Genomic DNA, 24,357 nt, shown 5'->3' on the forward strand with positions numbered 1-24,357 from the left:
CTGCACTCCAGACAAAGAGAATTACTGTGAGCTCTGTCAACACATGCTGCTCCATTCTCAGCTCATGTCAACACAGAGGCGCTGACCAATCAGCATGCACGGATCTCATTTAAGAATATTATCAAACATAACACTAAAGGAGGAAATAAATAGTCGCAATATCTGACATCGGAAGGAGCAACCCTTTTGCTTTTTCTGTTTCTGAGTGGGGCCATCGTTTGCGTACCACACGTCGGGCTAAACTGAGAGGAAGGAGGGGCGGATAGATGATGTAAGCATTTCAACACAGGCTGAGGTCTGGGGTTGAGGTTATGAGTGCTGTCAGCTGGCTGCAGCCTCGGCCAACTGGAAACTTTGGATGCAGCACAGGAGCAGTCTGATGATCGGTGGGGTATCCAGTGTTTCCCGTGTGCAGAGCCGAGCTGTGCCGCAAGACGATCCCCAACTGTTTATTATTCTTAGCTCTCCAATGTCTGTGAGAGGCGGCTTTTGAAACGTTCAGAGTGAAGGCTGATGATAAGTGTGACACCATCATTAAAAACAAATACTGACTGAAGAGCACCACCTAGGAGGGATTCCTATATTTGCAATCGATGATATAGCATACACTTCTTATCAATGCACCAATGTATGGACTCCACTATTTGCACTGCCAATTGGCCCGTTTACTCAACAAAGTTTCAAGGAAAACGCATCATTTTTGCATTTTCGTTTCAGGAAAGTTTCACATTTACCCGGCAACATTTTGTAAACAATGTCAGTTTACAGTTAGAAAACAGTTTTCCTTTTGGACCACTAGTAGGTGCGGCTGTTTGTTTTGGAAATGAAACCACACACACATGCCCGCAGAGAAGAATACGCTATATTCATAAACAATGTCAAGCTGTACAGTAACATCTGTTAAACTCTACTATGTTCATAGATTTTTTGATAGTAACTTTATATAATGACAATCAAGCTTTAAATCTGTCTCCATGAAGCAGATGCCTCTCAAACTAATTTGGGTCATTAAATGTTGTTTACGATCCAAACGATGCTTCAATAACAATAAAATGTGAAGTCAGGAGAAACCTGGCATATAATCATTAAAATAAATGGAAAATTAAATATAGTTTAGTTTAAAGTATATGACAATATCTCCCGACTGAAGTCAGGGGATTAACTGAGGGGCTTTTATATGTGGAGTTTGCATGTTCTACCTGCAGAATTGAAAATACACCTGTCTACCAGCAACCAACCTCTTGGTATGTCTTATTTAAAATGAAAATGCATCGTTTTTGCATTTATGTTTCAGGAAAGTTCTGTGTGCAACATTTTGAAAACAATGTTTGTTTACACAGAAAATAGCAGAAACGTTGAAAACATGTCATTTTCATGTCGGGCCACAAGTGGGAATATGTACTGATAGCCATGCAACTCTGGAGGCCGCCATTATTGTTATCGTCCATTGCACATCGTGCATGTGCAGAAGAACTGCTGAGTACAGCCGTGGTGTGCATGCGCAGTAGTATCGTAGTATCGCAGTAGTTTTGCGCTTTCCCTTGAAAACGTTGTGTAAACAGGGCCTCTGTGTAGCTCAACATCCGATGATCTTTATGCTGTTATAACAGCCCATGAGAAAACTGATCAGAAATGTTTTCCTTTCTCAAACTGCACAGATGACATTCACAGTGAAACCATTTTATTGTGCAAATAAAATTTATGACAGAGGTGCTCTCGAAGGATGCACTACTAATAGTCCCTGACCTACTTGTCAATGAAAGGTGAACAAGGTGCTTAAAGGAGACAGATGAGCAGCAGTGCTGGCAAACAATGTTCAGCAATCTGTTCAGTGTGTGTGTTATTTAAGGAGGGGAAAGGAAAGGTGTTGCACAATGAAACAATGTACAGTTTAGTGCAGTTTTCTCGGGACAATAAACGTGGAAATTCCCGGGAAATTTTCAAGCCCGCTCCCATTGAGGCCAGTCAGTTACTGTTGATGATGTAACATTTCAGCACTGTTATTAGAAGCAGTATCATGCCACCCATGAGCATGAAGTCTCCCCCTGGGGTGAGCATTGCTCTGTGGCAGCACAAGTAAGACTAGCTTCAGCATCTCCAAGGAGACAAGATGCAAAGGAGGATAAGTACACAGGACTTGGCTTCTGTACTCTGCGTTACTTTGTCCAACAGAAACACAGACCAACAATGCCCGAGCCATTTAATAATTGCTAACACCCCGGCCATGGATCAACAGCGGCTCAGGAAATGCTTCACTGTCACGGCCTCTGCTCAGAGCACAGCAGCAACATCAGACAAACAAAACAGCATCGAGGGGTCCAGTGAATGTGGTTCAGTGGCGCTTTGTTTGTCCAGAACCATGCCAGATCACACCAAAAGGACAGAGGAAAAACATCCTTGACGACAACCGCGATTCAGGGTGGTTGCACCACCACTATTTATAACCTGCCCAGTCTGCTCCGTGACAGCAGGGGGGGTGGAGGGAAAGAGAGAGAGAGAGAGAGAGAGAGAGAGAGAGAGAGAGAGAGAGAGAGAGAGAGCCAGACACAGACAGAGGGTGGCCTGTGAATTCCAGTGAAGAGGAAAAGACCATTGTGGGATTTTTCTTTCCTTTGACTGAGGCCCTGTGTGATCAACATACTGGGTAAAGATTTTAAAACTGTGCATGTTCACAGCTTAAGAGAACACCAGCTTGATCTTGATATTATTCTCCCTGGTTTTTTGTATTTTATTATGCCATTAGAATGGAAGTACACTCCACCTGTTCTGAGGGATGTGAGCGATTGTAGATGCAAGGCTGTGAGAGAGTCTGCAGAAACACCGTGTTCATGATAGAGACAAGCTGAATGGAGATAGCAGGAGTTCTGGCCATTTCTAACGTAGTCTGCACAGCTGCTCTGGCAAACACGTGTCTGTGCACACACAAGATTATGTCTGCAACTGACGGCAAGTTCAAAAACAATAACAAAACAGATACAGGCAGAGCTTGCAAGGTGTAGGAGTGAATTAACTTGCAATTGTCATACATACGTAAACAATCCAGAAGCAGCTTACATCACAATGGTAAATCTCGCCATAAGAGCTTTCAAACAACATGCCGTATGTTCAAAGTGGCGGTTAATGTGAGGTAGAAGGAGTCAGGGAACTGGTCGAAGTGTAATGGCAAAAAAAACAAAAAAAAAACTGCAATGGTCATTTTATCCTCACTAACCACGTCTCCATCTGTTATCAATACACCCAGACGGCGAGAAATCCAGCTCAGCAGATAGCTGACTGTGTACACAAACACACTCCACAAAGAGGAGAGATAGGAGGCACACCGGGCCGGCACAACGGCAACTCTTTCAGCTTGTTTTTTTTTTTTTTTCTTAAATACTCTCATATCACAACTGTGGTGTAGTGTAAGAATGTGGTGAGCTGATCCACCTGATCGGGACCGAGCCCATTCCAGGCGTTTTTCAGAAACATCAATAATGTTAGATGAAGACGGATCTATTGACTTTTGTTTTGTCTTGTTTATGGCAGATATAAAAAGAGCCTTTACACAGCTACTGCTGAACAATCATTATTCTCCCATGGCAGAAGTAAAAGTTCACAGGTGAGGAAAACTGATATTTGCTGCAGCCTAGTACCAGACATTCTTGTTAAGGAATTCACATCACAAGTAAACGGAGCCTTAAACATTTTTATCTGATTGGAGAAACTGGTGTAACCCTGGTTCCGATCTGATCAGTGTCCATGTAAAAGGTACAGCAGGTTGGTTCTTACTGCATAACTTTTACATTGCATGAAAATTCAATATTAGTGGCAAAGCAGGACCAAAAACTAACATTATTATCATCTCTTCCTGAACACTTTATTCAGTGTTCAAGTGAAAACGACAATCTTACATCTCAATTGCACGGAATTCAATCACTGACACAAAAGTGACGGTATATATACAGCCACTGAAGAAAATTGCTTGATTTAATATCTCATTCAAGGACAGATTACATGTTTCTCTTCAAAGAATTACAGCAATCTATGTTAACACTCATTCTGTAAAAAAAAAAAAAAAAGACTTGCAGAAGCAGTGTAACTGATCCACCCGCCACAAACAGTGACCACTTTGATTCAAATGTCAACACTTTTATCTTAAAAAGACGGCATTTATTGGCATGTTTCGCCTGCCACTTAGCAGTATTTGAGATGCAAATTACTGCTTACAGGCTTGTGTTTACAGGCATTTCTCAGAGGCTGGCATTTACATAGTTACCTCCAGTAAATAGGAAAACTATAAATGGTATGTTATGGAAGAGTAAACTAATTTTTCCTTCAAGAGATCAGACATTTTGAATTACCTGCTATTTGCCAACCACTGTGCCGGGTTAAATATGGACTGTGCGGCCTAATGTTACAATATCGCCAAGATTTGCTCCAGAGAAATCTCCCTGTTCACTGGATACTATTAATATGAGCCTCTATTTAAAGTAGCAATGTCAAAACATGTAATGTCAAGTGTTGAGTGGGAACAGAAGCCCTAAACCGAGAGTGTGGATTTAATAGTCTCGACACTGAATAGCACATAAAACTGTAACCCTGTGCGTCCATGAGGCAGCGCTCCGCCGGCTGAGTGGTGTAACAGCCTATCTGAGCCCAACAACAACAAACTTAAAGAGTGACATAAAAACAAGCCAGAGTTCAGGTGCTCGTGCAGACCCCTGCCACGGAGGAGAGCAAAACAAGTGCTGCCAACGTACCTCTTGTTGATGGGCTTCTCATCCTTCTCGTAGGGCTTGACAAACCACTTGCCGATGCGGACAAAGCTTCGATTCATGAGGCAGCGCTCCAGCAAGTTGTGGATGGCTTTGAACAGGAGAGTGCGACACTCGTAGGAGAGGCCGTTCTCCCATAGCCCATCGTCCTCGGCTGAAAGAGACAAGAGGAGTGAAGTAATGAGAGGAGGGCGAAGATTTGAGTGGGTTTTCTTACCCCCTCCCTACACTTTTATAAACCTGTAAGAACTCTCCAGGGCAAAGCATGTCAATTGCGAGAGCAGAAAAACTCCATTTACAACAGTGGTGACAACAGTGCGTGTTGCTGCTGTGAATGGGAGGCGGACAGCAAAAAGCTGGCTAACACTTGGCAGAGTCACTAATCGGGACATCCATCAGTGTTTACAAGATGACATATGGGAGTGCCAACTGTCACATCAACCATATTGTCACATTATATACAACATAAGTTAAAAAAAAATAAAAAATCCTACTTCAACAGCTTTGCCTTGTCGAGTTACTCTGGTTAGATAAACTTGTTATGCTATAAATGTCCTCTCCTATCAAAATAAACTGCTAATTGGGATCGGAACAGTTTTTATTTGGTTAATTATTACATGATTAAACTCAAAGCGGCGCTGTTACGGCATATTCTGAAGCAATAGCGTGAGGCAGCTCGCCTCCATCTGAATCCATATCGGAAATCTAGTAGAGTTAATAGTGGATGAAATATCAAGAGGCCACAATGTTGCACCGGGCTGATTTCTGCCTCAAGTTTTCAGCCACAATGCAACATGCCCAGTGAAATTACAGCCGTCAGCACAAAGGAGTTTGATAGAAATGTGCTACTAGAGAAGCAAAGTTGCACTAAATCTACAGTTTAAATGTACATAAATTCCAAAGTGACACAAATCGGAAAAAAAATGTCCTCTCTTGACTGCTGAGTCGGGTAAATCCAGTTAGCCCTGAAGCTACTTTCCGCTTTTGAACCTGAAAGGGAAGACAATACGTTTCCCCACCGCCTTCTGGCCCGAGTGTGGAGGCTGCAACAAGAATAACAATTGTGGATAAACACAACTTTCTGAAGACTCCTGGTTGTGTATTTGACCCACATCTGCCTTGCTGAACGGAGATTTCATCCTGCCCTGTAGTTAAAAATATGATGTTGCTTTGAAAGAAAACTCCTTTAACGCTCTCTCTTCAGTTAGGAACCCAGCGACAGGAGTCTGCACTTATTTTTGTGTGTGAGGACAGTGATACCGTATGAAGAGCCAGGGTTGTGTTTTATATTTAAAAAAGGCCATTTCTAAATGTCATTAATGTTGAAATCTTCATTAAGTCATGGTGATGCATTTAATGTGTGGATTCTTGCAAGTCTGAGGCTCCGTTTACGCAACGTTTTCAAGCGAAAACGCAAAACAACGGTGCTCGGAGTCAATGGAAATGCAACTTTTTGAACACAGCTCCCAAAGTGGAACTTTCTGAATAGATTTTTTTTTTTATGACACACAGTGCCATAAAATTGAATCTGATCCCCGACCTTTATACGTTGAATCGTTTAGGTAATGTCAGATGAGCCTAAAGTTGAGTCAAACATATGGTCTGTGGGCCAAAACCGGGACACTACAGGGTCCAGCCGGGCCTGTGAGATAACTCTGCAAATACAGATAGTTGAGTCACTGTTGCATTTTCACAGCAGCATTAAAAGACAGATTTCACTATATTTTGCACCAGGATACATCCTTTAAAATTGGCATGATGTTGAAAATTATACTTACTTTAAGACATGACATTTTCATGCATGCATTTTATCTATTTACACTTAAACATTTGGCTTTATGGATGTTTATGCATTATTGTGCTGTCATCTCACTGGTCTGACCCCTTCTAGCTTCTCCCTGAACCAAAATGACTATGACACCTTTTCTTTTTCTTTTTTTTTTAAGAGAGAATTCACGTGTTTATTTTGTGCAGCTGCTGGTTAATAAAAGTGCCTGTGTTGCAATTTGTATCAGTGAATTTGACCCAGAATTGTCTTTGTAGTAAAACTTTAATAAGAAAAAATATTGAGTTTATATTGTATTTTAATAAAAAAACATATCAGAATACTAAGCGCTACTTGTTGTGTGAACGGGACCCACGTACAACCGTTAGTAATAAATACAGTAGGTAGAAATAAATGTAGCTGCACGTTTTGCACGCGCTGATGAAGAATTAGGAGAAGGTTGATTATCTGATGAGTTTCCTGAAAATGCAAAGCAGCAGGTCTGAAGCGACGTGAGAAAACGATGGCCAACGGGCCATGGAAATGCAAACATGAGTGAATTCACTGAGACAGAAAGAGAAGTTAAGTAAGAAACCCACTGCTGTTGCTGCCGCTGCCTGCTTTTAGGCTGTGGAGGTTTCAGAGGCTTTCAGCTGCGCCGCACATTGACTTTTAATACCAGGGTTTAGAAGTGTGAGAGTACAGAAAATTCACAGTTCAACAGCAGCCAGGTTGTGTTTTCAATGAAGCGAGAGAAACCCACCAAGAGTGAATTTGCTTTTTCCTTTTAATGTAAAAAGCACTCAAACCTTTATAGAGGGTCTGCAGGAAATGTGAAGTAAAAAAAAGAAAGAAAAAAAAGTCTACAGTCGAGCTGTCGTCTTCTACAAATTCAGCTGAGTGCAACGAAAGAGCGGTTCCGTTAATTACTGCCATGTTTGACTTCTCTATCCACATACATACATCCATACATACAAGTGACACAGCAAAGACAACGTCCTAAAGAAATGAGAGAAGAGAACGAGTAAGCAGATGTTTCCACCACTGAACACAGCATGGTGCAATTAGGCAGCTAACGTTCGATCATGCTCTGGCGCTCATAGAAAAATGCTGAGTACACCGAGTTGTGTCTAATTTTGCATCAAGATGGCAAGAAGATTTCTGTCAGGGACGGCTCATTGTTAGGGCACAGATGGCAGGAGCTTCAGTCACAAAGCCTGCTCAGATGCGTGCTGTTTCACTTAGATATACTATAAAAGTTTGGTAAACTAGTGAGAAACTGTGTCAACTGCAGGGATACGATTCCTGCGACGCCAGTGCATTGCTGGAATAATTATCTGCAAACAACTCTGACCGGTCTCATGACAAAAACACAAAGAAGTAGTTAGGCTGCTCTGCACAAAACACCCAATTACAAAAACGAGTGCATGACTGAGAGTTCAGCGGTGCTGACTGAAGGCAGAGAAATGTGAGAAACAGTGAAATGATCAGATGATTCACCCCTCAACCTATTCTCCCTCGAGATGGGTGAGGGCATGACTCGTCCACAACAGCAGAATGGTACAAATATGAAGACTTGACCTATATCGTACACCGATCTGATGGCCCTGTTACGCTGCGCCACTGTTCGCAGAGCACGAAGGGTTATTGAATGATGAGCATGAACACTATGTGAGTCATATGGCATGAACCTTGAAGCCTGCCGTACACAAATGGAACATCTTTGGACAAACACATCAAGCATTGCTCTCATCATGAAGACAGCGCTTTTGCCGGGAGCTCCGGTAAAATTCCTGAGAATTACAAAAAACGATTGCCGAGAATCAGTGAAACTCCACACTATGCAAAGAAACGTTGAGTTGGTTTTTCTGTAATCTTTCCTTTGTGAGTTTTAGCTCCTTCCAGAAACAGACGTACTTGGTGAGGCTGTTCCAAATTAAAGGAGATAACATTTTGAACGCAGCCTTTTCCAGGAACAGACGATGATGCTATAAAAAAAAAGAAAAATGCTTAAAAAAAAAATAAAATAAAAAAAAGACCTGAAATGCACACAAGGCCACATTTTGAACATCTGTTTCACAACTGCATGGAGTTATATTATAGTCTGACAGGACTATAATAACTTGGCTCACTCGATGGGTCTAAGTATAACGAGTCGCCCGCCAAACTCTACCTCGTTCCCTGGGATGAAGCAACGCTCCGCTAGACCCATATCAGAGCTGCTTTCTGAATCACATTCTGTGCTTGCCCCAACGTTGGCCTAATCTCATTAACAGCCACTGCTCACATCTTACAGCACTTAAGCTCCTTTCAGTCAAGTCTGCAGCAAACATCTCCCCGAGCGTGTGAGAGCAGACGAAATGAAACACTGAGTGTGACCCACCCTTAACGTCAGCCTGCAGTGTGCCGGGGAGGCAAAAGATAATCAAGCTTTTATTCAGTCCTTGAGTTGAGCTTTGGCTTGCTTTCTGCTAAACTTTTAAGGCAAGTAAAAATAGTTTGTTTGATCAATAAAAGAAATTGGTGACTTCCCCGTTGCTGATTGAGGTCAAGCGCGACAAACACAACACATACGTGTGTGTAAAGGAGTGCATCGAATGAAAAACAAGCACCAACAAGAAGGGAAGTGGTGCGAGAAGCTGACACATAGGAGTGAGGTCACCCAGTCCAGGAGCATTCGTAGCTTGCATGCAGTGGTTCAATAAATGAACAATATACAATTTAATTTATCTGCAAATATGCCGTGCACATCAACAATCACTTTCTGACACACTTCATCTGGGCCACAGACCAATAAGTAAAGTCAGAATATCCCATGAAAATACAAAAAGCTGCAACTCAAAGAGGAAATTGATTCAGATGCTTCAGATCATTCATTTTGATTTACACAATGTGACAAGGAAAAACTGTCACATTACCAATTTGCAAGATGCAAATAAATTATCAGCTTAGTCTTAGAAAGAAGAAATGTAACCCCTCCCCACCTGACCAAATCCACTTTTAAACATCACAGCTCTACTGGACATAGCAATTTCAGCTTGCCTTTCAAACCGCTACAGCCAGCCCGGCCAAAGGAAAACAACCTCAGGCAAGGTGCCAAGCAAGGGAGACTATACTCAACGATTTTGAAGAGAAACAAACCAATTCATCAGGTGCACAAATATCTCAAGGGAAAGCACAAAAGCAGGGCCAACGCAGGAAATAGGAAGGAAAACAGCAATTTCCCATTAAAAATTAACAGCGACTGCAGAATAAAAATAAATCATGTCCAGTATTGAAGCCATTCCACTTTTCTAGAATATGTGGGATGAAGCATGCGTGGGATCGAGACTTTTTTTCTTCTTCTTTTTTTAATAACCAAGCCTGCTTAGAGTGTTTTAGCAGCTGGTCCGGCCGTCCTGAGAGACATGGTGGGCAGGAGGGCAAAAATTCAACAAGGAAAAAGTAGGACCACCAAGGCACTGACGGCAGATCAGGGGAAAGGACCAGTTAAAGCTAAATAGTATCAAGTTTCCACTCAGATCACAGTTCAGCCTGAATGATAACACTGGAAAGTTGGTAAGACTCGGGAGAGTAGTAAAGCCAAGAATCTATGACGAAAGAAAAATCTGACAAACTGTCCTCCTTCGGCCCTCTGTGAAACTGGCAGAGAAGCTCCCTACACTGACTTTAACATCATCTGCCATGGTGATCCCATCTGCCTCTGCCTGCCAAGACTACATCTGCCCCGTCGGTCCCCCCTCCCTGTCTGTCGCCTGTTACTCCTCAGGCCCTCCCTCTAGCGCCGAGCTGTACTAAAACAAGAGTCTGGTTTACATCAGGAGCTCCTGACGACCCCATGTTCATCATGCAAACCTCGCTGCACCATTCTCCAGGCTGCAGTTGGAATCTGGCATTCCTTCCCCATGTACACATCTGACTCTCGCTCACTTAAAATAATGATGTCTTTTCCCTAAGACTTCCAAAGAGTTTGAAAAAGCTGAAACACGATAGGCAGAGCAAAGTCCCAGAATAGATAATACTCAGCTTGGCAATTTTTAATGGAAAACTCCCCCTTGACATGTGTCTATGGACTCGACTGTCCACAACTACACGGTAACGACTCCACTCAGGGTTCAGGGGAAGGGAAAAATACTAATTCCAAAACACTTTAAAAAATAAAAAATAAAAAAAATCCAGAGAAACCCCTCAACATGTTTGTTTTCCATGTTGCTCTTGTCTTGCTCGGTCCCCCGGTGACACCCATTAGCCTTCTTTGGGACACAAGCCTCAGCTCATATTAACATTAATCCACATCAAGCCTCTAAACATGCAGCAGCTTATGAGGTTTGCCTAAATAGGTAACCACTTTTCACTCCCCGAAGATCACAAATTATATGCAAGCAGTGCCAATTTAAAAAGAGCGTGTGATCATATTCAGAGCCAGGACTGACACTAGAGCTACATGAAATAATGAGTGGCGGAGTCACAGTAAACATGGTAAAACGAAAGGAAACAGCAGTGTACACAAAACTAATTGGAAGCAGTTGTACTTTTAACTACTTTCTTTAACAGCTTTCATCATTTAGCGGGAAAAAAACAGGGAAATATCAACAAGGCTTTTCATGAGGTTTCTGTTAGTATAAATAGATGTAATCGATATGGGAGGGAGTTATCGCACATGTGTAACAGTGTTGAGCAGCAGCACCGTAAAACCAAAAAAATCCATTGTTTGGAACCGTTTTACTCTGGGATCAGAGCATCCATGCAACATGTACCTGTCAGGGCAAGCCAAACCCGAGACCGTGTGGAGATACCGATATCCTTTAACATAATTAGACTGACCGACCTGACTTCAGAAAGCTGCACGTTAAGACAGACGTTATACTGTACTGCGCTGCATAAAACGTACGTTTCTTCTATTTCTGTTGTAACGCTGCTAATCTCCCTGTCCTTGATTTACAGAAAATATCGCTAAATTAGTTCTTTTCATATGGATATCTTTATGAGCTGTTAATTTTGTGTCATGCTGAACAGTGTCATCGCGGGGTGACATTTAATACTCACATTTAAAATTGGAACTACAATTGAGAGATAAGTTTTCTGAATACAGGATTAATTTCTTTTCTGTATTGGTAATTAGATAAAAGTAATATAAGTATGTAATAGCCATTTAGCAATTAGGAGGTACATAATCTGATTAGTCGACTCATCCTTTTAATGGTTGATGGCTTGTTGACTGTCAAATATTTGTTTGTTGCAGCCTTGAATGGTGCTGCCTTAGGCCCCTTTTACACAACAACGTTTTCAAGTTGTGTGTACAAGACAACGGTACTCGAAGCCATGGAAAACACAACTTTATGGATGTTAATTTCATTGTTTTCAGCGTTTCTGTCATTTCCGTGTAAACGCTAAACCTTTCTGAACCGAAAACACAAAAACAATGCTTTTTCACGAAACATTGTTGTGTAAATGGAGTTGCTGTGTAAACGGTGTATTAGTATTTGAGTTCTAGAACCGACACAAGACAGACCGCCACAGAGGCCAGTATTGATAAGACTTCTATTCTTATTTCTGGTACGTCAGCTCGTAAGAGTCATGTCTATCGATAAATTCAGTAAATAATCCTCTGAAGGATGAAAGTTGCTGGTTTTATAAGGAATTACATGTTCCTATCAGGAGTGTGTTTTATTCTACTGCACTGTTTCTTTGTCGGGATGCAGGCAGACGCGTTTTGAGGGTTATTTTAAACTGGCTGATGTCTCGGCCAGTTCTCTTCCATCTCAAGTGGACTCCCTGGTAAAATAAAAAATAAATTACACATGAGCTTGTCACTTGTTTCATTATTTAATAACTACAGAACAAGAAAAGAAGACTAATTAGTGCTCCTCAGACCCCCCCCCCCGCCCCCCACTTCAAATGTTTCTGGCTCAGTGATCCACTTGTTTCCAATCATTCCCAGAGGTTCAGTTTGTGATCATAATGCAAAAACTTTTAACCCTGATCAGGGAATAAATTCAGTGTATTAATGGAGATGTGGAGTTTAGCTCAGGTTAGGTCCCTGCATGCGACCAGATGTGTGAGTGCTCAGAGCTGTGGGGCATGGTGGGCGGCGGGCAGTGCGTGGGGCGAAAGATGAGCAGCCTCATTTGGACAAAGATTTATGGGCTCAGCCGACGGTTCGGACACTCGTGTCTCTGGCTCCTGTGAAGCAGACCCAGATGAGCTGACCTTTCTCTGAGCTCTAATACGAAACCTCACAGTCGACTTTACATAACGCAGATGCACAATACAGCAGCAGCACTTTACTGAACACACGCAAGAGCGTGAGAGTGTTATAAACAGATGATAAAGTTAATGAATTTTGTGAAAGCTTAGGAAGATTTTAGAGGTGCCCCCCCCCACACACACACAGTTGCTCATCTGTGTATAAGCAATTAGAGCAGCAGTCAGTCATTAAACAGCAAGATTAATGCCTTGTGATCAACTGTGCTCAGGGGGATTCTACCAAGTCTGGCCAGAAGGTTTTCTCCTCTCCTCTACTTCCTCCTCCTATTCCTCCTTATCTGCAAGGAGAGAGGGAGAGAGAGGAAGAACCAGTGGTGCTCTGTAAAGTCTCCATTACTAATTAATGAATATTTCTACAGCAGAGAAGGAAAAGAGAGATATATATAGAGAGAAGAGAGGGAGACTGCACCCATGGGCCAGAGCTGCATGCATGGCCGAGTCCCCGCGCTGTGCCAGCCAATGGAGATCCATCAGAAAGAGCGAACGGGAGAGGGAGATGGAGCAGGAGGAGAAGGGGGGGTGGTTCACAGGCAGGAGATTAGCCCTGGAAAATTGATCCCTGAGCACAAAAGCCATCGGCCTCCTCCACTTTTTCCCTCCTAAGAGCTCGTCTGGATTTATCTATTCATCAATCTCTGCATTACACACTCAGGTTTATAACCAAAAGTGAGCACGCCACCAATCCTGAGCCAAGGTTAACCATGTGGATCTAATCATCTTTGATACACATTCACACCATCACAAATCCAGTGCAGAAGGCCAACAGAGCTTCATTAAGAGCGGACACTTCCAGAGTTGGTTAGCAGCAACTGCTCCACCGGGAAACCGATTTGATCCCAGTTGTGTTTTGAGAGCCAATTTCTCTCTTCCACACACCCTCTGTTCATGTTTACAGTTCAACACTTGAGGTTTCAGAATGCAGTTTAACTCTCGCGGGCTGTCCAAGTCAATAACATTTGGAGATTCTGAAGAGTGAGTGGCATTCTCCTCTCTGAATCCTTGCCTGAGGGCATGCCACTGAGATACAGTGCTCACAATGAGCTGTGCATCATTGTGGAACCAAATCTGTATCACAGCCATTGTTGTGTGTCATCGCTTCTGTCACTATCCAAGAGTGCAAATATGTCGGAACAATCTTTAAAACGGGATTTCGAGTGCAGAGTCAGACACTCGTGTGACGTTTTGCTTCAAGATTGTAGCTCTATTAATGCCAACGGTTGATTTTTTTATTTATTTTTTTGTCACCCAGCCAAAAAAAATAAAAAATCAGGTCATGAAGAACAAGGCATAAAAACCTCAAGCTAAGTCTGTTAGTGCAGGAAATACAGAGTAGCTGTGTGCTGGGATACTATCCATCCATCCATTTTCTCCCACTTATCCGTTTCCGGGTCACGGGGGTGGCAGTCTGAGCACCGTCACCCAGATCACGTTGCAACGATTAAGAACCTTTCCTGCAGGTGGTGAGCCCACGGGAAGGTGGCGGCTGGCGTGGGACATGAACCCACTACCTTGAGATTGAGCGTCTCATGCTCTACCAACTGAGCTTGCCGGGGGCGTGCTGGGATACTAGATAAATATATTTTACTGTATGTAAGATGACTGATCACAGCACTGTTACTCAGTTCACAAAATACAAGATACTTTATTTATGTACAATAGGTCAACAACTCAGAGAACTGATGAATCAGCTTGTCAGACTAATGTGGGCCGAAGCAGTTTGCTTCTAAAACCACAGTATTTCCTAAAACGACTTTTTGAATGTTTGTGATCGTGATGTGGCCCGAAATAAATGAATACTCAAGTAAATGATGTTGATGTATTTGTATTTTAGGATTTGTACTTCCAAATAAAAGTGCTTCTTCACTGTCTTGAGTTTTTGGATCGGATGTACTTCTGCAGTTCCCACCTGTAGCATTCTAGGTCCCATTTACATGATGTTTCAAGTGAAAAATCATAGTTTTTGTGTTTTTGCTTTGTTGTTTCAGAAAAGTTACGTGTTGAAAACAATGTCCCCCTTACACAGAGATATCCCTCCCCCCCCGTAATTTAAATATCGCTAAAGTCTCTACTACAAGTATTACTGCCATCTTTTGTCCAGTTTTGTGTCTTTGCATTGAATTCTAACTTCTACTCTTCCTGAAACAGAGCGACACATTAGAACATTACAGAAACATACCTGCACTTTGAAATTCAAAGTTTTGCGAGGTCATACCTTATTTTCAAATACTCCAAACAAATCACACACCTGAGTGCTTTAGTTTGACTCATCTGCAGCAGTTTGTCCTGTAAGAGTTAGAGTTTGGATTCAGGATCAGCCTCTTTTATTGGATATGATAAAAAGAGACTGTCACAGGACTAGTAGAGGAAACAGATTAGTTTCCCTTTCATTTCAACCTTGTGCCACATGCAGTGCAGAGTTTCAAAATGTCAATAAGATACTCTTACACATGTATCGCGCCCTTTTCAAGTTTACTCATAAAATCAGTACCAATTGTAATCTTTCAGCACAAAATTGTTGTATCATCAAGAAACATCTGTGGAATGAAAAAAGGTGCAGGTTGGTTCAAAGACACGTTTTCATATCTGAATGGTGTGGCTTTTTATTTTTTTATTTTTTTGTCAACAAATATCTGTATTCTGCTAGTGGTGCTTCAAACAGTGCATATCTCCCCGATGTGTGGGCAGTTCAATAATTTTAAAGTTGCAAGATCTTCAGAGGAGAGAAAAAAAGAATATTCTGACCTACAAGAAAGTGAAACTTTGAGCCAACACGCACGCACGCACTACTGAAATATGCCCTTTGGAAGTGTGGATTGTGCCCCGGGGTATAAAGCGAGACTGATTTCATTTCACTCTTAATTCAAATTCTCAGAGGAAAGTCATTCAATGGGAACAAAGAAACAACTTGATGGACTTGGTGCAGCGAGAAAGATTCAAAAGATTATTACAAAACAACAAAATCACAATTGCCACAGAATTACTGTACAGGAGGGTTTTTTTTCTCTCTCCCTTCATCAGTGAATAGATCCCACACAAAGTGTTCATCAGATTGATGGGGGAGATGGACATTTTAAATGCAATCCACCACCCTCCCCCACCATTTCTTGCTCTCACTCACAAGGGACCTGACCAAGCACCCAGTAATGAATAGATGTGGGGCCTCCAGTGACCACAGTGACGGTGGATCGCTGATAACCTGTTGTGGATAGCAAATGACTGCTTCTCCCTTTCCACCTTGCCACTCAACAATTAAGACAGAAATGAAAAGGGACGCCAACTTGAGACTGACATTGACCAACTATCTCCTGTTGTTTAGGTTTTCCTCTATTTTCCAATGAAAAAGGATTGAATTTACTGGAGGGTTCACCAACTTGTATTTGAAGTGTGCATGGATGGGAGAACCAAAGGAAAAACATGCCACTGAAAGTCCCCGATGGGACACACCGGGAGGGGAAAAGGGACTTGGGCAAACCTGGGACAATTGTGCCACAGAGCAATTACACTCAGACACATCCACTCCTAATTTTCTATGCAAAAAAAAGAAGAAAAAAAACGATCAGCAGGTCTTTGAAAGGAGGAAAAGGCAGCCATTTGTCTTTCACTTTGGATGCCCCTGGTCAGGAGAATCCACCAGTTTGTGAAGGCAGAGGATGATGAAGAGAGCATTACATTTACATAAGAATAGATGCCTATACTCAACCACTGGTGGTGGTGGTGGTGGTGGCGGTGGGGGCTTTTATTTCAGCAATGGCATTTGCTTGTTGGGAATAATTTCTATGCATGGCCAGCGGAAGATTAGAATTGGTTTTGTGGTTGTGGTAGTGCGAGCAAAGCGGGTTGTCCAACAGTGTTGAAAAGGGGCTTGGCGGTTTGTTCCCCTTACATTCCTTCAATGGTGATTAAGAGCCTGACGTTAAAAGATCCCTTAAGTTTTCCGCCCTTCACTACTCCCATCTCTCTAGCTCACTCCTTCTCCCCTCATCTCCCTAGAGAGAGGGGATTACTGGCACACTAGTATACAGAAATGGCACTTGCTCAAAATTAAAAGACTTTCACAGGCTGCTAATCTAATGAGGGTGGAAGGGGGTGTAGGGAATGAGCAAGCGCCATTTCAGCTGCCGAAATGAAAGGACAAGAGCGGATTTTCATGTTTACCGCCAACATTGCACTAGCGACTAAAAAGAGGCCGAAACACAAAGCGCAAAGAAAGCTTTTGAAAATTCCAGAGAGGCAAGGACCAAAGGCATCAAACTAATAGCAAAAAGTGTGTGGCGGTTAAAGGGCGACGGCAGCTGTGACAGTCCAGTGGAGTGCAGAGCTTGGGCAGGTCCTGCCATGGCCTGCCCAGCCAATGCTCACTGGTATTCCTGCAGCCACAGGCAAGGCACCGAGGAAAGAGTTCAAACCTGTGACCGATTGTCTAACATTTCCAGACCTGACAGTAAAGAGGAACTAATCCAGTCTGAGTGTTGTTCCTCAACTAAAAGGTTCCCAGGTCAGGTTGAATGCATTCGTACCACAATCAGGTACTCTGAAATGACATAACATGACATGCAGTTTGTTTTTCCAATCAGAAGGTTGACTCTGAACCTTAATCTTCTCCCACTCAATGGACAGTGCTCCTTACATGTCACAACAACCTCCTTTGGTTAAAGAATTTTCTTTTAGTATAAATAAATGTTCTCACTTCTGTCTTTGCTGAGATATGGAGTGTTCATATATATTTTACCTGTCAGGAAACCCATTTCCCAACTGTTAACGTAAGGATTTTAACACTTCCCAAAGATCTTCAAACACTGCATCCCATCTTTCAAACGTGTAGGGGAACAGGAAACAACTTCCCAGATCCAGAACAAAATCCAAGCATTAGCAGTTATCTGCAATTATAGTGCTCAGATTAGAGACCTTTTCCTACTCAAACAGCCTTCATCTGATGGCTGACTTATTATTTCAAGAGTGAAATCCCAAAGAAATCCTCAGCACGAGAAAAGACTGAGAAGTCTGCAAGTCAAGGGCTGTCTGACAGCGAAGCAGCATCCACTCCCTCAATGGGACACACAGGTTTGCAAAGCCATCTGGACAAAGGTCCTGACATTCCTCTATCGCCGTGTCCGCTGTGTCCACAGGACTCAGGCCGCTCCATTTTGAACAGACTGATCAGCAGCTGTGGATCAGAGGTTGTAAGGAGTGGAACGAGGAGGAGGAGAAAGGCAGAAGCCCTCTGGCTTACTGCAGATCCATCTAGAAAGGCCGCTCTGCTTCATTTCACTGACAGAGCCCCACAGAGACGGGAAACTCTCAACAACGACGAGGATGATGTTTTCCAGTAGAGAAGAGTAGCCTTTTACAAAACAGTGAAACACAGATTACGCCTCTCATTTGGGAAACATCCACACCGAGGCACAGTGGCTCATGTTGAGTGGGGGAAGTGAAGAGCATCCACAGTGAGCGTCTACGTCAACATCACCTCTCAGAGGAGCGTTGCATCATGGTTTATCTGAAAATTTAAGGAATCCCACACTGAAAACACGAGCTGCCAGGAATCCTGCAAAACGTGATTCATCTTTCTGTGCAAAAAAATACCTGGAAGGAAAAGACTGAGCTGATTTTTATATTTTAGTCAATATTCAATTTAACTCATTTCCATCTCCTGAAACATACAAGAAATCATGCTCAATCTCCCCAAAGCCAGAATCAGAATCACAGTAGGGACTCCCAACAATTTCCAAATATAGATTCACCATACCACCCCATTTTACTTGAAATGTAGCACACTCCATTAGAGGGGCCTGAGCCAAACGCTTCAGGTTATTACCAGGACCCGTTAGGCTTGAATGAGCTGCCCATCGTAGCCTTCAGCTCCCATTTTGAGTCCACTTCAGGCACAATGTCCCGTAATGAAGGGGGGGGTCACAGACGGGCTGTGTTTGGCTCGGACTCTACAGTTCAGTCTACATGGCGGAGAGCATGCATAAAGATGACTGTTTCCATCTTGTACCGCTAATGTCACTTTTTCCTCAAGAGGGAAAAAAGAGAGAGAGAGAGAGAGAGAGAGAGATGAAAATGGGTGGTAGATGTATTTGCCTCATTTCTGCATGGCTGCCCCTGCACGCTGTGCTTCTCACTCAAGTTATGATAGGATGGCGCGCACTGTCTTATAACTTCTTCCTCTGCAGCACGCCGACACGTGACTTCAGTTTCACTTGTTTTGACTCCTGCAAACTAAAAACTCAAACAGTGGTTACATCTAACTTCTGGCAATTAAATCCGCCCTGAAATCAGTTCAGATTGATCAGATTGCACTGGATGACATGAAAGTACAGCTGGGAATGCACTCAGGATGCACCGAGATTCGATTACGCAGACCACTTCGAGGGCTGGTCAGGGACACAATGTGATTGCATTGAAGAGAATTGGAAATGCATTTGTAATGCCATTCCACTTCAATACTAACTGTCACTGCAGACCGCCACATTCTTTATTTTCAGGGGGGAGAGACACCAGTCACAGTTATACACAATAACCTAACAATTCAAAAACATTTTTTTTTATATGATTCCAAGTCCTCATCTGTAAGGGCAAAGTCTTGATGGTATTGAGGAGTGTAACCAGCAGCATCCTTATTTTTATTCCAGGGGCAACATCCAGCCAAAATCTCAAGGGTCCAAATCAATGAAAAAATAATTAGAACCATAAGAACCAGCAACGAACAACAGATCCACTGTCTACTTAACACATTCAATTTTTTTTAAAGATTCTTACAAAATGCAAATTGCAGTGAAATATACAGAAAACAGATTTTCCCTTTGCAGCTTCTCTTTTTTCAGTGAATGCATTCAGAAATGCAACAAATGACTCAACTCTGTGGCAGAGAGGACTTCAGACGTTTCAGTTGATTTGGCCAAAGAAGCATAACGTTCCTTTTTAAAGTTGGTAAAAGCCTGCCGCGTCTCAGTTCACACAATTCCTTTAGCATGTGAAGCTAATGCCACATAGCTATTAATAAGGTAGCTTTCACTGTGGCATCACTGATCTCTATTCTTAAAAAAAAAAAGAAGGATGCAACATCCAGTAAATAAATCAAACAGTGTGACTAATGAAGATGAGCTCCAGCCAGGGTGAGCTGGAAGCGTCCAGAGTTCAGTGAATATAAATGCATAGCTGACAACCTGGACTCCAAAACCAAATCAGCTATGGCTCAAGTCATCAAAAACACAAGAGGAAAATACGACGTGGGCTGAACAAAGCTATTGGCTCGCGTATTTACACCTTATTGTGTAAATGCATTCAGGCTAAAACCACATGCGGAGACAGTTTGGATCAGAGCTACATTTCAATGCCAGAGATACACACACACACACACACACACACACACACACACACACACACACACACACACACACACACACACACACACACACACGGGCCCAGTGTCTCCAGGGAGAGGGAGTCGCCCGACAGGTGTTGGCACTGCCAGTCTGACTAGATTATCAACCCGAAGAGAGTAAGGGGCATTCAAGGGGGATCACATTACAAAGATAACAATGCTTCCCTAAAGGCTCTCCCTTGCAGAGCGTCTCCCCTGTGCCTACCTGACAATCAAGCTGTAAAATCTAGATCGGATTTCATTGTACAACTACTAATGTATCTCAGAATCATGACCCAAGTACAAGTGCTTCTTTCACAAAAGTTGTGAGCCCTCAACGCTGCACTGTTAGCTTTTACCGCCGTCGTAATTTAAGAATTGGCTGTTGGGAGTAAAATGAGCTTCAGAAAAGTAATGACTAAAGAGACATAAAATACCAGTATTCTCCATCAAAGTAAACTATCCAAATAACACATACTTGCAGTTTAATGTATATTAGCTGCTCTTAAACTGCGACAAACAGCATGAACACAATTACTGAGCGGTACCTCCACAGAGCAAGTCAGTGGCATCGAGACCAGGTAAATGCGCAGCTAAATGAAACATGCATTGTGTCCCGATGTGTTTGCCAGAGGTAACTCACCTGTAAGGTCGTGGTGGATGAGATCAGCGAAGTTGGGGTCGTCCCCCCACCAGAAGAGCCAGAGCTCCCTCCGGCCCTGCCGCTGGCTGCGCCGCCACACGCTCAGCACGTCGGCCTTCAGGCAGCGACTGAAGCTGCACAGGATGGGGTCCTCCTCCGTCACCGGGAAGAGGATGGGCGCGGAGGTGGGACCCTGCCACACAAACCTCTTCCATTTGATCCCGGTCAAATCAGCCTGCAGCACAAGGCGGGAGGGAGACAAAGATTGTTAGCAGGCAGAGCTTCAGGATCCACTCAGTCCCTGCGAGTGTTCAAAACAGATCATCCATCGCCTTTTATTGGGTAATTCACCCTCCGACTACTTCTCACAACAAGCTATTCTGTCAACACTGGAGAGAAGACAAAAGGAAAACAGGAAGATGGAATGATATACATAAAACAAGAAGTGGACACCTTTGTGTGTTGATACCGAGGAGAAAACAGCCTCTAAAATTGGGGCATTTGATGGTTTTCTGCTTCAGGTGCTTTCAATATCACCGTGAACAACATGCTCAAAACACAAATAGGAGGAAAAAAAAAACTAATGCTGGTAAATGTGGTCTCACCACCTTAATCCTCATTATTGGAGAGTGCTGGGGGGGATGCGTTGCCTTTCTATAAACGCTGTCTGGCTTTTATAGAGAGAACAAAACACACAGAAAAAAGCCTCATAGGCAGTAAATCACTGGCGGGGTTATTAAGTGTTAAAACAGGAACATTACGCTCCACTGCAAGGTAGCGCCGCTGCTGCTGCTGCTGCTGCTGCTGCTGCTGCTGCTTATCAGCCGAGCGCCGACAGACAGCCCATGTCTACCTCAACACATGAACGCAGATACATGCTAACTACCGCAAAAAGACACACACACACACACACACAGACACACACACACAAACACACAATGCCTGAGGCGTACAGCCCCATTTCTACTGGCAATCTAGGTCCTCTATCTATCCTTGTAGACATTTGGCGTAATCTGCTGAAAACACGGACTGTTCATTTTCCTGCTGCTTAGTCCTATTCCGTTCAGGCCGAGTTGGCAGGCTGTCCCTCTGTACGTTCAACCAATTAATCCATTACAATTCAGGGGATATCTTAACTCAAGTGCAGAGGCGCTGAGCCTGAACAAGTGATTACCCGTGGTTGTGGCGAAGCGGTGGTCTTTCGCCTGGCTAGGGATAAGCTGGGAGATTTGTGGTGTTAGTTGGGATGGTGGTGGAGGTGGTGGAGGGGGCCGGGAGCGTCAAAACAGAGCATTGTGTGGCATCAGCTGGAGCAGAGTCGGACCACAACAACAAGTCAGTACAGCCATGAGACACAGCCATGATTTGTTCACGCGAGGGGGGGGGGGGGAGATTATTAATAACCTGCGTTTGAAAACAACGACTCCTGTGCATACACACGAAATACAGCCCTGTTGCTTGCTTCACAATTAAGACGACTACGCCACACAACCATCCATAAATGCAAAGAGTGTGTTTAATTTGTCACACACCACTAACTCAAGAGGGGGGAGAAAAAATGTTTAGCGAGTTCACAAAAAGCCAAAGGTTGTGTTCCAGGCGAGTCATAAACTGAGCTCAGAGGGTGCCGGGGTGCAGTCTGAAAACACCGAGATAGCTGGTGAACAATGCGGCTCCTGAGGAATCCAACAGCCGCCATGCAGACTCAGGACAAGCTCCTGTGGTCTGCGTGTAATGACAGAGCTGCAGCAGCAAGACTGCTCCTTCCTGCTGGAGCCAGAGCTGCCTTACACCTGCACCTCGCTCGGAAACATCTGTGCACACAATGCAAAGGGAGGGAGCGAGGGTGGAGGCGACGGTTAACTGTGAAACCAGATCGCAAGCAGTACAGATAGGCAATTAGCCGGGGAACACTCCCCCCACCCCCTCTCCATCACCACCACCAGCAGCATCACCATCATCTGACTGGCCATGGCCGGTCCCCGATGGAATCGCGTACGTCAACAAAAAAGGTTTTATTCTTAAGTGCGTCTCAGATTTTATTATAGGCCCATCTCCTCGTGCGGATTGCTTTCACACTCTTAGAAGTGGGTGTTTCACACAGAAAGCAGGAATCAAACCTGTCACGGCACACCGATACCGAGGTTTCAAGAACCTTTATTCAAATTGTTCCCGTAACTTCCAGCGTTTTGCCGCAAATCAATTTCACTTCAAATGACTTTTCTTAGGATTTAAACTTGCTAACTATAATTTCCCTTATGAGATGAAAACCTGTTAAAAGTTTAGATTAGACACAAAATTATTGACAAAACACAAAAGTCAATTAAAATTCCAGATGCAAATGGAGATAAAAGTGAAAAAGTAAAGAAATCATGAGGCGATGTGATAATAATGTAGTTGTAAGCAAATAGCACTGAAAATAAGATGCAAATAAAGGAAAGATCAGATCTAATGTACCAGTCAGAAAACTATACTGTAATCGACGTAATACTTAATGTTATGGTAAGAAAATTTTAACAAAATTAACGGAAACACTTGTTACTATTTCTTCTTTTATATGAACAAAGTGTATTTGTGAGAGGATGCCTCCCCCCTCCCACTCGTGACACATCATTCAAGTCTTGAACGAGCATGTGGGGAACCTGAGTCTGATTCCCGGACCCAACAGGAAGGAAATACAACATAAAATTTGGCCAAGTCTACGGTGCAAGTAGTAAATACTTGCTGTGGCGACCTCTGTAAAAGAGAGCATCTGAATAGACTCTATTTCATATTTATGAGAGAAAAGAGCGACGCACACAGCACTGGATCCAACATCCAATCAAATCAAATTCGGGTCCTGTTGTAAACTGTGCTGTGATAATTAAACAGTCAATTGCTCAATCAAGGAAAATTTGAACTGATGACAATTTAGAGCAGTTTGAAAGAGATCTCTTTCCCGACGGTTGCAAACTTTTCCAGCTCTCCACACTGTTGCACATCATGATCATTTGCAAGAAGCGGCACAGACATGCGTGTGTGTCACGCCTGCACAGAGTCGCAACACACTGTCACGAGGAGGTTAAACAGTTTAATTAACTGTCAGCTCGGTGTCAGACCGTTTATAAAACAACACGCAAAGAACACGCAGGCCCTCTTCTTGTTATTTATCCGCAGTTACTGCAGTGTGAGTGTACGCGGGGGGCGAAGTGAACCGACTGACCACATCCTGTGGCCACCGAGAGGCTGACCTGATTTATTCCTGAGATTTAACTCCTGTAGCGGCAGTCACAGATATAATACTGATTAATGCTGCTGCTGCTGCAATGCTGCTAATGCATGAATGAAATACAGCAGCTACTGTATAAGAGCAGCAGACTCGTCTCTTCATCCTACATTAAACTCTGCGTCATCACCTGAGCTGAGAGTGTGAACTGTCAGGATGTTTGCGTCTGTGGATTTTCTCCATGTGTGCGGCTGTATGAGGAATCAATTCCTCAGAGAAATCAAATAGATGCTTGTGTTACCGCACACAAGAGTATCCCTGAGCACCAAATCATCGACTTCTGATTCCCCAATAGCT

At 43.2% G+C, this 24,357-nt stretch overlaps 1 protein-coding gene across 1 annotated transcript in view; it reads right to left on the bottom strand.

The window, feature by feature from the left end:
* Positions 1-24,357, bottom strand: part of med13a (mediator complex subunit 13a) — an 87,571-nt gene that overhangs the window by 58,005 nt on the left and 5,209 nt on the right. The window contains exons 2-3 of the mRNA XM_080483590.1: positions 20,796-21,030; positions 4,740-4,908 (exon numbers count right to left, since the gene is read on the bottom strand). Coding sequence (XP_080339716.1) covers positions 4,740-4,908; positions 20,796-21,030 — 404 coding nt within the window. The remainder of the gene's footprint in view (positions 1-4,739; positions 4,909-20,795; positions 21,031-24,357) is intronic.

This window comes from Lipophrys pholis (genome assembly GCF_963383615.2).
Source record: "Lipophrys pholis genome assembly, chromosome: 16".
NCBI classification, from domain to species: Eukaryota; Metazoa; Chordata; class Actinopteri; order Blenniiformes; family Blenniidae; genus Lipophrys; species Lipophrys pholis.